We start from the raw sequence: 13,802 nt of genomic DNA, 5'->3' as shown, positions 1-13,802 counted from the left end.
CATCAAACATTTGGGCAATATAGTGTGTTTTAGTGCATTAAAATTTAAAAAAGTGTGTTTTTTCCCCAAAAAATGCGTTTGAAAAATCGCTGCGCAAATACTGTGTGAAAAAAAAAAATGAAACACCCACCATTTTAATCTGTAGGGCATTTTGCTTTAAAAAAATGCCTCTCAGCAAATAGCTTGGGGTGTCTACTTTCCAAAATGGGGTCATTTGGGGGGGGTTTTGTGCCACCTGGGCATTCCATGGCCTCCGAAACTGTGATAGGCAGTGAAGAGTGAAATCAAAAATTTTCACCCTTGGAAATCCTGAAGGCGGTGCTTGGTTTTCGGGGCCCCGTACGCGGCTAGGCTCCCAAAAAGTCCCACACATGTGGTATCCCCATACTCAGGAGAAGCAGCTAAATGTATTTTGGGGTGCAATTCCACATATGCCCATGCCCTGTGTGAGCAATATATCATTTAGTGACAACTTTTTGTAAATATTTTTTTTTTTTTTGTCATTATTCAATCACTTGGGACAAAAAAAATAAATATTCAATGGGTTCAACATGCCTCTCAGCAATTTCCTTGGGGTGTCTACTTTCCAAAATGGGGTCATTTGGGGGGGGGGGGTGTACTGCCCTGCCATTTTAGCACCTCAAGAAATGACATAGGCAGTCATAAACTAAAAGCTGTGTAAATTACAGAAAATGTACCCTAGTTTGTAGACGCTATAACTTTTGCGCAAACCAATAAATATATGCTTATTGACTTTTTTTACCAAAGACATGTGGCCGAATACATTTTGGCCTAAATGTATGACTAAAATTTAGTTTATTGGATTTTTTTTATAACAAAAAGTAGAAAATATCATTTTTTTTTTCAAAATTTTCGGTCTTTTTCCGTTTATAGCGCAAAAAATAAAAACTGCAGAGGTGATCAAATACCATCAAAAGAAAGCTCTATTTGTGGGAAGAAAAGGACGCAAATTTCGTTTGGGTACAGAATTGCATGACCGCGCAATTAGCAGTTAAAGCGACGCAGTGCCAAATTGGAAAAAGACCTCTGGTCCTTAGGCAGCATAATGGTCCGGGGCTCAAGTGGTTAAAAAAAAAAAATGAAAATTACTATTTTTCCAGGGTCTCTACTTTTTTTTATTATTTAGAATTGGGGGTTTTAACTAATCTTTAGGTGTAAAATTAGCATTTTAAAACGTGTGCGAAAACTGCTCTGGCAGCAAGGGAGAAAAGGAAACCTGCAGTTGAAGAGGGCATTACAGTGCACAGGCAAAGCAAGTATTTTTTTCACTTTACCTGGTGCCTTCAGGACTTTATGGTTTTGTATAAAATAAGGCTTGGGTAAATTAGAAAAATCAGACACGGGACATAAAGTAATACAAACTCAACTAATGTTCTAAGCCTTTTCCACACCATTCAGGCTAACTGACGATTTTACCCCCCTGCTGGAGTTGGACTTTAATTTAGCACTCTTTATTTACTGCACAGGTGATGGTTAGGATACATGGTTCTCATAAGCCATTTACAAAACGTGGGGACATCAGGTGTAATATATCCATGCCACAGAATGAATCGGGAGCAGGGAAGCAGGCAAAGGAGACCAGGGCCAGCAAAATTGGAAACACAAGGTAAGAATTACTAGCATTTCTCTTATGCTCTATAACTGATCACTAGGGTTGTCCCGATACCACTTTTTTAGGACCGAGTACAAGTACCGATACTTTTTTTCAAGTACTCGCCGATACCGATTACCGATACTTTTTTTTTAATGTCACGTGACAGTTTTTTTTTTTGCTATTTTTTTTTGGGGGGGGGGGGTGAACGTTGTATGTGTGTGTGTGTTTTTTTTTTTTGGTTTTTCTTTACAATTTTTATTTTTTACAATAATATTTTTTTATTCTTTATTGTTTTTTTTTTTTTTTTTTTTTTTTTTAATCAGCCCTTTTGGGGGGCTTTGGTGAGATATCAGGGGTCTTAACAGACCTCTGATAACTCCCCCTTGAGACAGAGAAAGAGACAGAGGATAAAGATTCCCCAGTCCCTTTCTCTGCAGCCTCAGCTGCACTGAGAATGAATGGAGAGAAGACAGCGGCTCCTCTCCATTCATAAACTGACACATCGTAATCACAGGAGATTACAATGTTTCAGTTATGTGAATGGACAGAGTCAGCTGACTCTATCCATACACAAAGGAAGAGGGGGAGGACGGAGGAACTGAGGGGGAGAACGGAGGGGACAGATAAGTAGAGAGGAATGCAGGGGACAGCGGAGAGGCACAGAGGAACGGAGGGGGCACGGAGGAGGATGCAGTGACAGTCAGCGGTAAGCGATCACCGCTGTATGTCACTAAAGCTGGTGAAAGCCGCTGGGGGAGAATCTTGTAACTCCCCCACGCGCCGATCACTGCTTACTGTCAAGGTATCGGGGAAGCATCGGGAGCATTTGCCCGAGTACAAGTACTTGGGCAAATGCTCAGTATCGGTGCCGATACCGATACTAGTATCGGTATCGGGACAACCCTACTGATCACACATATGATTTCTGTTTTATTGTAAAGTATCTGAATCCCATGATTCATACAGGTTCCTGCTTATTGCTTGATTTGAAGACACTAATGAACCTAAGTCCTAATAAAATTAATGAGAAACATTCCAGTTGGACTTTGTATATACTGTAGTTTGTTCATGTCCATTTGCATTGCACCATGATACTATATTGTATGTATAACGATTTGAAGGTTCAGATATTTGGCTACGAGATTATAAAGGCACAGGCATTCCTATTCATCTTCGCATACCAGGAATTACACGAATTTTCAGGAGTGGTTGCGGATTAAAGTTGCATCTTTTATGGTACTGCTTAGGCACAATTCAATGTTAATAGATGTTCCTATAACACACAAGATCAACACTTTGAATTCCAGTCCCCTTCAATGGTAATATTTGGGGGGTTTTTTTTGTTTTGTTTTAATTTCCCCTATTTCCCTTGCTTTTCAGTTTGTCTGCCAATGATGTGCAAGTTGGATCTCAGATGACCGCGAAAAGTGGTATTATGAAGCTGAACGTTTTAAAGTGCTTTTGAAGATTTAAAAAAAATCAATCTTGAAACATTCCAAGGGGATCACTTGATGGTAGTTCGTGCACAGGGACAAAGAAGCCTAACTGTATGTAGGCTGCTAATTTTTTTTTTTTTTTTTTGTCCTTAAAGCAGAGTTTATTATGTGAAACTACAGTCCAGGTTGCAATACCCACCTCAGTGTGTATATTTTATTTTTTATTTTTTTTGCAACTAGATGTCAGTTTTCAGGCTAAACTACATTGATGCCCTACACTCACAATATGTCCTCAGTCTTAGACTGGACGACACAGAATGTAGTGGAACTCAGCACTCATAGTACAGTGTAATGAGTGGTGCTGACCTCTGCATCTGAGTGCCTATCCTGAGGTTGACAGTACAGTACAAAAGAAACCTGAAATGCTGCTGCCATAGACTTCCAGTGGGCAGTGGGAAGGGGGTAGCCAACTGAGGCAGGAGCCTGGAGTTGGGCTTTAAGCTGGCACTCCAGTGAAAGAAGGTAGAGGGTTTTTTTTTTTTATATAGCAGTTTTTTTGGGAAGGGCCAACCTGTGTTTTATTGGGGAAACTTTGCTTCCAGAGCATTGTCAACAAGAAGATGTGAGGGGGACCTTTTTTGGACAGTTTTCACTTCAAGTGTCTTTGGTAGTAAAGTGTTTTTTTTTTTTTTTTTTTTTTTTTTTGTTTTTGTTTGTTTTTTTGTGGTTACAACAGAAATGTGGACAAATTAATCCCCCAAACGGGTAGACCGTGATTAAAACTGACTGACCTGAATCTATGTACTAAAGATGTTAAAATGCATTTTAACTCCCTGAACAAGTCCCAGAAGGTTCTGCACATTGTACATTTTGAAAAAATTATTTTCATGTAGCTGAAGAACATAGAGTATGATTAGATACTCTTCAGTCATGCATACAATGATTCCTTGGCATAATAATCCAAGGAATATCCGTATATTGCAGTGCCTGAAATTGGCGTTAGCCTGGGTGGAGCTGAACTTTAGTGGTCTTTCAGGGAAATTTGGCTTACAATTCAGCATTAGGTTTTATTTGACATATTTGCTGTTTGTTTTTTTTTTTTTTTGCTCCCAACAGGTTTTGGCAACTAACTGTACCAAAACCATAAAATACATTTTGCTTTTTGTTGTCATCTAGTATTTTTTTTTTTCCCCCACTTTTAAGCTTCCTAACACCACTTCTTTTTTTTTATTTTTTTTTTTATTTTTATTTTTTTTTTGCAAAGTTTATGTAGCATATTGTATGTGTTTTTGAACATGGCACACTGCATTGGCACTTTAAAAGCAGGAGAAAATCACACTACAATTACAAAGTACTTCTCACTGTTAAAAAATAAAGTCGTGACAAACATTTTGTGGTGATTGTCCAGATTATTTACATTAGATTTGCATTCAGAAAGCCATCTATTAAATATTACATTTTGTAAAAGTGTGGCAAAATGTTTAATCACTACCTTTAAGATGTATGAACTTTAAGTGTGCAGAATGGTTTTTCTTTCAGAAAGCCGCTTTATTGTGTTCTGTAGTTGGGAAAATAATTGACTTGCATAACACTGTCCTTTCAATTCACCTTTTAGAAACTTAAAATGCTGAAACTCTTCTGTTGTAAGGAGTTCTTTGAATCTAGGCTGTACTTTACCACAGAGCATGACTAAAACATGGAACAGGTTGACACGTTAGACCAGTCCATCCAAGACACACAGCAGGTTTTTAAAGCTGATGTTCAGGTTTACTTTCACAGCATGGGGTGCGCTGTATAAACTATGTAGTCTCAGCCAAATGCACACAGGGAACTTCATATTCATGATTACTTGGGGTTTTGCTACCATATTCAGGTGAATTGACACCAGTGTCAGAGGCAGGAAGCCCAACTCTAAGCCTCCGTTTTTAACTAGTGTCCATAGGGCTATGTATGTGCCGACCTGTGTGTCTGCAGATTCCCTTTCAAGGGCTTTAATTCCCCTAATTCTTGGCCTGCTCTTAACACCCCTGATGGAGATAAAGGAGGGTTTAATTTGCATCCATTTCCACAGTTGAACTGGCTCTGGACGCACAAGATTGGGAATAGCCTGTAATTCAGCCGGTCAGCACTGAATTTTGCCACAGTGATGTCTGGGGTACAGTGTACCAGGAGATCTCCTTGGCAGGGTCCTTTAGAGTTTCAGGTAATGCCCTGGAGGGAGAGTCAAGATGGAGGTCCTGTTGAGTGCCTCTAGGCTAGGTGGAACAAGAGCCGTTTGTGTTTTTTTGCATTAGGGCTGGTTTGGGGTGTCTTCTCATATGGAGTGCTACACAGCGGTAGCATTCATAATTGGTGGACCGGATGGCATGCATGTGCAATGACTTATTTAAGTGTGTCTGTCACATTGCATTTTTCCCTGGTCAGATTAGCTATGAATCCCTGCCCTGGTATTTTCCACTGTCTCAGACACAATCCTCTGCTTCGTTTTGTTTCAAGGAAGGGATCTTCTGCAGTTATTTCTGGTTCGTGAGATCAGCTCAGGTGTTCTCACTGACTTGACACAAGCAAATGAGCTCTCCTTCACTGCCTTCCTTTTTGCAGGAGGTTGAGGTGTTGGAGGATCATCCTGAAAAGGAGTCGTCCTTCCAGCAAATCTCAGACATTGTGCTCTGTTCTACAGAATCGGGCCCAGGGGATCTTGTCATCTAGTAGTTCCTAGGAAGATTGAGCACTGTTTTTCCTCATACCTTGGAAGATTCCATATGGCAGCTTTCAAGGGTAGCACCATGTCTGTCCACGAGAGAAGGTTCATATGGCCCAAGTATTGGTAGGCAGAACTTCTTGCAAGAAACAAATTTGAAGGTTGCCCTCCTCTAAGCAGGAGTTCCTTTTTATATATTAAAAAAAATGAAAAGCCTTGGGCTCTAAGCAAAGGCCTATGTCCCAATTCTGTATAAAGATCTGAACTCAAGTCGTGGTTCTGGAGGCATGTTGTCCGCCATGTGTGGCAGACACCCCCATTTGTGTGGCCACCTAGACTCTCAGATGGTGTCAAATAGGGTCTGCAGTGTAGTGTCCAGACTGCAGGGGTAGGCAACCTGGGGCCCTCCAGCTGTTGCAGAACTAAAAGTCCCATCATGCCTCTGGGATTAATTGCCAGCCTTGCAATGCCTCATGTAAAATGTAGTTCCACAACAGCTGGGGGCCCCCGGTTGCCTACCCCTGGTCCAGAGGTTTCAAACTGGAGTTTTGCTGACTTTCCCATTCCATGTTTTATGGGTTCAAGAGTATCTTCAGAGCCACAATCCTTACCAAAAGGGAAGAGTTCTCATGGCTTCTATTCAGGGTGGCTTTGATTTAAATTGTGGTTTAAATCGCTAGTAAAAAGGCTTGATTTAAACCAACTCTATTTTAAATCGTAATTTTTAAAAAGCAGTTGTCATCTCTGACCTGCTGTTGACTTGCTGACAGTCCCATTCACTTTAACGGAACGACTGGTGAAGCGTCAGTGACGCAACAAGGTGGCGGCAGCAGAGGTGAGTGGATGCCTGCTAAATGGCGCTGCCCTAATGGATCCGAAATGACAGGTGCTCTTTAAATGTAAGCACTTATTCTTGGTAATTAGAATCTTTAATATTTGCAAACACAATTAAGGTTTCCTATTTAGAATAATAAGCGGCTTAGGTTCTGCTATCTTTGTTTTATTAACCTGACAATCATACAGTTTGTAGTGTATATAGATTTGCAAACGATGGGATAAAGGAATATTCCCAAACTTTGTTTTTATCTCATGGTTACTGTGAAATTGTGTGAATGCATCAATGCAGTGCATGTTATCTCCGCTTGCAGAGCTTGGATTCATTGAATAAGTTTACCAAAAATGTAAATATTGCAGAATATACTGCCTCATGCTACATAACTAAGCTCCATTTCATGCTGAATAAACAATTAATGTAACTTAAATAGAAAACTATCCTTTCCCCTTTTGTCTTTCAGGACAGCCACCATGAGAGATAGTCTCCTCCTCTTCCTCTAGGAAACACTGCGCCAGCCCATAAATTCTTACTTTCCCCTGCCAGACCTCAGTATTAGTGTTTCCTCCGGTGGGGAGACACTGCAAGGAGCCAGGCCACTCAGTCAGGGCGACTGTGGCCGATGTTTGTGATTTTTGACCCGGTAAATGGGAGCAGGGGCTTCCTAGGAGCAAGGGGCTATTTACCCCTCTTTCACTTGCCACCCCATCCTAGCCGAGCGCGGCTTCAGGTTGCGGGGGATCCCTATCGTGGCTACAGGGCCGCAGCAAGCAGGCGTTCACCCTTCCCTGTACACTGTACAGGCCGTTTGTTTTGGAACTAAAAAGAGGCGGGCCGGGCGACGTCCTTTCCGGCGGAAGGGCGAATGCTTGCCTTTGACCCCCGTCTTTCGGGTCGCGGAGCTGATAGGAAAGCCAGGCACAGGCTGGAGACGTGTCTGGGACGCGCACAGGCAGCGTGGGACTCGGTACTAGTAACCACCTGCAGTCATTTCGGAAGCAGATGCTCAGCCAACGGACACTACCTCCAGCCTTCCTAAGGTAAGAGCGCCCTGGGGAAGGGCACTTTTTATCTGGGATTGTCCCTCCATGTATAGTTCCTGTCATGGGGGGGTAGACACCCTGGGTGGTCAGGGGGAGCGAGGCTCAGATCCCCACATATTAGGGAGGGTCTAGTGCACTCCCAGGGTTGTGTCCTAGTTTTAAAAAAAAAAAAGACAAAATATTTTTTTCATGTATTTCAGAAAGCTACAGAGAAGTCTAAGTCTACACATAGCTCTAAGAAGAGATGTGCCTCTTGCAGGGACACATTAGGGGAATCATGGACAAAAGTCTTGTGTAGGGAGTGCATAGACTCCCTTGTTAAAGAGAGGGACTCTGAGCAGGAGTCAGGACTAGCAGCCTCGGTAAAGGAGCTCTCGTCCACCTTTTCTTCATTTAAAGCCTTATTTGAAAGGTTTCAGCCTCCCGTTAATCCAGTTCCCCAGTACACAACCCCGCCTCAGGCTCAGGGCTCTGCTCCTGCCCAACCTGCAACTTCAGTTAGGGCAGAAGAAGCTCCAGGCCCTTCCGGAGTGGAACAAAGACAGCCAGACAGTTCCTTTTCCGATTCCCAGGATGGTTCGGAGGGGGAGGACCAGGACGGGGAGTCCCGAAAATCCTCCAGATATAAATTATCCCTGGAAGAGGTAGAGGACATCTTAGGGGCTATTTATACAACCCTCGGTATTCAGGAGGACAAGAAACCCCTGACCCTTCATGACCAAATGTACAAGGGCTTGGGGGAACAAAAGAAAAGTTTTTCCAGTGCATGAGGGAGTGGCAAGACCCCGAAAGGAAGCCCTTTTTTTCTAGATCCCTAAAGAGATTTTCGTTCTCAGAGGATCCTGCATCTATCTGGAATAAAAATCCCAAGTTAGATGCGGCCTTCTCCCAGGTTTCCAGACACACGGACCTGGCGTTTGAGGACATGGGGGCCTTGGTGGATGTCATGGATAAGAGAATAGATTCTCTCCTCAAAAAGACTTGGGACTCAACAATTGGCAATTTAAAGCCTGAGTTGGCTGTCACAGTTGTGGCTCGCAACCTGGAGCACTGGCTTTCCCAGATCCAAGAGCATATTGAAGCTGGAACGGCAAAAGAAACCATTCTATCTTCTTTCCCTACGATTCTGCGGAGTATCGCCTACATAGCTGATGGCTCAGCAGAATTGGTCCTTATATCTGCCAGATCAGCGGCTCTGGCCAATTCTGCCAGGAGAGCCCTCTGGCTAAAAACTTGGCCAGGCGATAGCACCTCTAAGGTCAAGTTGTGCGGGATACCTTTAACAGGAGACCTTCTCTTTGGCCCAGGTTTAGAGACCGTCTTGGACCGCACAGCAGACAGGAAAAAATCCTTCCCAGTTAAGCGGAAAACCCCTGCACAAACAAAGAAGGGATTTCGTCCGCAAAAACGTAAAGAAGCTCCAAAGCCGGTAGGGCAAAAGAGATCTTGGGGTCAAAAAGGCAAGGGCAGATGAGGGGCGATTTTTTTTTCGCCCTCCTGACCAGCCCCGTAAAAGCCAATGACTCCCCAACCACAGTGGGGGGGAAGACTGGGGGCCTTCCTTCCACAGTGGGAGGCAATATCCCCCAATCACTTTATCCTAGGGGTTATAAGAAGGGGGTACTGTCTCAAATTCACAAATCCTCCCCTGTGGAGATTCCTTGTCACGCACCTACCCAGGTGCACGGCAAAGGCCGAGGCTCTGTTGGGAGCACTAAAGGATCTGGAAGATCAAAATGTGGTTCTCAGAGTACAAAAAACAGGAGGGAGAGGGTTTCTATTCACACATCTTCGTAGTGAAAAAACCCCACAGGGAAATTCAGACTGATTCTGAATTTAAAACCCCTGAACAGGTCAGTGACATACAGAAGATTCCGTATGGAGACAATTTTCACAGTCAGAGCCCTGCTACCCCACAACTGCTTTATGGTGTCGCTGGACCTAAGGGACGCTTATCTACACGTCCCTATAGCAGAAGCTTCGCAGAGGTTTCTTCGGCTAGCAGTAGACGTAGGTGGAACAACGGTACATCTACAGTTTCAGGCGCTGCCATTCGGGCTATTCTCCTCGCCCCGCATCTTCACCAAGGTTTTGGCGGAAGTTATGGCCTTTCTTCGGCTCCAGGGAATATCAGTGATAGCATATCTGGACGACCTGCTCCTATTTGCAGCGTGCCCAGTACAGTTAGTCAAAGGTCTAGGGTGGCTACTGAACTTGGAGAAATCCAGTTTGATTCCCTCACAACGCATCACGTACTTAGGCAATCTGTTGGACTCAACACTACTGAGAGTGTTTCTTCCAGCAGAAAAAGTACTTCAAAAAGGAGCTACAGGGCCACCATGTTCAGGTGCGGTCGGACAACTCGTCCGCCATGGCCTATGTAAACAAACAGGGCGGCACGAGAAGCGGAGTCCTTTTGGCCTTAGCATCAGACATTCTGAACTGGGCCGAGACCCACACTCTCTCACTCTCAGCAGTCTTCCTGAGAGGAGAAAAGAATGTGATAGCAGACTTTCTCAGCCGAACCAAGCTGAGAGAGGGCAATTGGATCCTCAACCAGGAGGTTTTCAATCTCATTTCAGAGAAATGGGGTCCTCCAGAAGTAGATCTGTTCGCGTCAAGAAACAATGCGAAAGCCCCATGTTTTTTCTCCCTAAACAGAGGAGAGGGAGCACGGGGGGTCGACGCATTGATCCAGAACTGGCATTTCAGAATCTGCTATGCCTTCCCGCCCCCGGTGTTATTGCCCGCACTTCTCAGGAAGTTCCAGATGGAAAACACGTCCCTGATTCTAGTAGCACCACATTGGCCAAGGAGGGCTTGGTTCTCAGTACTCAAGCAGCTAGCGGTCAAACCTCCCTTATTCCTGCCACCTCAAGAGGACCTCCTCTCACAGGGCCCAGTCCTCTGTCCACAGGTACACCAATGGCAGTTAGCGGCCTGGCTACTGAGGAGGGTATATTAAGATCGAAGGGGTTTTCTGAGAAATTGATCTCCACCCTCCTCAACAGCAGGAAGAAGGAAACACGCCAGATCTATAAGAAGGTCTGGGTACGTTTCAATGAATGGTGTGTAGAAGGCTCTTTTGCGGTACACAGTCCCACAGCTGTGTTGGAATTTCTTCAGTGCGGGGCAGACAGGGGTTTATCCATTAGTACCCTTAAAGGGCAGGTGTCAGCACTGAGTGCTTATTTAGAAAAACATCTGGCCACCAACCCTGGTGGTGGTCAGATTCTTTAAGGCTCTGTCTAGACAGAGACTGGTTCAAGGCCCTGCCTTTCCCAAGTGGGACCTATCTTTAGTTTTACAGAGCCTGACGGGAACCCCCTTCGAACCGTTAGAAGGGTATCTTCTGAAAAATCTTACGTTTAAAAACATTTTTTTTAGTAGCAGTGACAACTGCCAGGAGAGTTTGTGAGATTGAGGCCTTATCTGTCAGACCTTCCTTTTTTCGTTATTTTCCCAGATCGGATCATCTTCAAGACTGATCCGGCATTTTTGCCTAAGGTGGCTTCTGGATTCCACAGAAGTCAGGAGGTAGTGTTACCTTCATTTTGTTCCAACCTCTCAGGGGAAAGGGAATTGAAATGTCATTCTTTGGACGTAAAGAGATGTATCCTTCAGTACCTAGATCTGACCAAAACGTTTAGAAAGTCAGACTCTTTATTTGTTTTGTTTTCTGGGACCAGAAAGGGATGCAAAGCGTCTAGACGCACTATTGCCAGATGGCTCAGAACAACCATTTTGTCAGGCCTATACATTAGCAGGGAAAGAAATCCCAATGGGTATAAAGGCACACTCTACCAGAGCTATGGCAGCTTCTCAGGCAGAGAAGGTTGGAGCAACGCCAGAGCAAATATGCAGGGCTGCAACATGGTCCAGCTACTCAACTTTCGTAAAGCACTACAGAGTGGACCTAGTGTCGGCTAGTGAGCAAGCCTTTGGGCGAAAGGTATTGCAAGCTGTAGTCCCACCCTAACTGGTAAGTGCTCGTTCATCCTCTCATGGTGGCTGTCCTGAAAGACGAAAGGGGAAAATTGAAGTTACGTACCGGTAACGTCTTTTCCAGTAGTCTTTCAGGACAGCCCTAGTTACCCACCCGAAACTTTGGGGTGTCTTATAAAAGACCAGAATGCAGCATGATAATGATATGGGATAGTATGTTATTAATGTGTTCTTGTGTCTCCCCAGCTGGCCGGAGGTAATCTTGGAATAAACTGAGGTCTGGCAGGGGGAAGTAAGAATTTATGGGCTGGCGCAGTGTTTCCTAGAGGAATAGGAGGAGATTATCTCTCATGGTGGCTGTCCTGAAAGACTACTGGAAAAGACGTTACCGGTACGTAACTTCAAATTTTTAGATTTTTACTCCAAAAGCATTTTAATAAAATTTGTTAAAATTTAAAAATCCAATTTTAAATAAACTTTTTTTTTTTTATCATTGATTTTTATCCACCCTGCTTCTATTCCAACTTGTTGACAGTTCTTAAGTCAAAAGAAGATTTTCATCCTATTCTGGAACTCGAGTCTCAAGTTCCTGAAAGTACAGAAATTCAGGGTGAAATACACCTGCTCAGTGATTGGTTCACTTTATCAGGGGGCACATTTGCTGCTAGGGTTCTTTCTAGAAGTGGAGGTATTTAAGTGGGAGCACTTCCAACTCTGCATCATTTGAAGGTTTCTTCTCTGTCCCTTAACAGGTATGTCGTAGCTGATTCACATCCACCCAGCACTGAAAAGTGATTGCTTTCCTTATTTTATGTTGCTATGGTATGTCCCAGCTGATTCACATCCACCCAGAATTGAAGTGATTTGCTTCTTTGTGTGTTAGTCTGGTATGTTCTTTCTGCTTAACCATCTGCAGCCCTCTCTCCATTGTGATGTGTGTTTTTTGTTTTTTTCTCCCTAGTGCAGAGATATGCAATTAGCGGACCTCCAGCTGTTGCAGAACTACAAGTCCCATGAGGCATAGCTTGCCTCTGACAGCCACAAGCATGACATGCAGAGGCATGATGGGATTTGTAGTTTTGCAACAGCTGGAGGTCCGCTACTTGCATATCCCTGCCCTAGTATCTTGCCTAAATTTATGGCTTTTTCTTTACAATTATGCCCCTTCCAAGTCTGATTCTGAAGTGGAAAGTTTGTCCTGCTATGGCAGCCATTCTTAACTCCTGATTTGTTAATTGGTAAGCACCACTCCCACCCCTAACAGTATAAAACTAAAGCACTTGTATGAGGAGGCACATTTGCTGCTGGGGTTCCACGACCTCTTTATTGCTAACTCCTTTAATCTACTTGCTATTACTGAAACCTGGCTTCATGAATCTGACACTGCTTCTTCTGCTGCCCTCTCTGGGGGAGTGGGAATCATTCTAGCCCCACATAGCACTTTTCAGGTACTTCACCCACCTCCCTCTGTCGCTCTCATTTGAGGCACATTGCATTCATCTTTTCTCTCGTGTTTCTGTAAGGATAGCTATGATCTACCTCCCCCCCGACCCATATTAGCCTTTCTTGATGCCTTCTCTGCCTGGCTACCCTACTTTCTCTCTTCTGAAATCCCCACAATCATTCTCTGTGACTTCAACATCCCTGTTAATACTAACACTCCTGCTACTTCCAAAATGTCTAACCTCCTTTGACATGAAGCAATAGATACATGCTTCTACTCGCTGATGGTAACACCCTTGACCTGGTTTTCTTCCACCAATGTACTCCGTGCAACCTCTCCAACAATCCTCTCCCTCGCTCTGACCACTACCTTACTAGTTTTCACTTTCTTCCACTTCCTCTCCCTTTAACTGCATAACAATTACCCATAGAGACCTTCATTACCTCAACCCTTCTCTTCTACTGACCACCTCTATGGCAAAATCTCATCCCTGTCTTACCCCAACATAGCCACTTCTGTCTACAACACTTCGCTGTCATCCTCCTTGGACACACTGGCCCCCCTCACTACACAGAATCAGGTCTCGACCTCTACAATCTTGGCAAACTGAAGTCTGAAATATATGATTTTACACCACAAGCACAGCTAAGTCTCAGAAAGATTTCCACCAATATAAATCTGCTCTCAAAAAATACAATTCCTGTCTCCTCCCTGCAAAGCAGACCTATTTTATCACTCTCATTAACAACTTATCCTGTTCCTATCAACGCTTCTCTACCTTTAACT

General features: G+C 43.8%; 1 protein-coding gene across 1 annotated transcript; it reads left to right on the top strand.

Moving 5' to 3' along the window:
• Positions 1-801: 801 nt before the first annotated feature.
• On the top strand, positions 802-12,609 carry LOC141146960 (uncharacterized). The gene is made up of 2 exons (XM_073633836.1): positions 802-1,627; positions 2,996-12,609. The coding sequence occupies exon 2, from the start codon at positions 9,506-9,508 to the stop codon at positions 10,865-10,867; it is 1,362 nt and encodes a 453-aa protein (XP_073489937.1). The 5' UTR covers positions 802-1,627; positions 2,996-9,505; the 3' UTR covers positions 10,868-12,609.
• The last annotated feature ends 1,193 nt before the right edge of the window (positions 12,610-13,802 follow it).

Source organism: Aquarana catesbeiana, linkage group LG06 (genome assembly GCF_042186555.1).
Source record: "Aquarana catesbeiana isolate 2022-GZ linkage group LG06, ASM4218655v1, whole genome shotgun sequence".
Taxonomy (NCBI): domain Eukaryota; kingdom Metazoa; phylum Chordata; class Amphibia; order Anura; family Ranidae; genus Aquarana; species Aquarana catesbeiana.
Note: the sequence above shows the minus strand (reverse complement) of the source record. Positions and strands in the feature narration are given on the sequence as shown.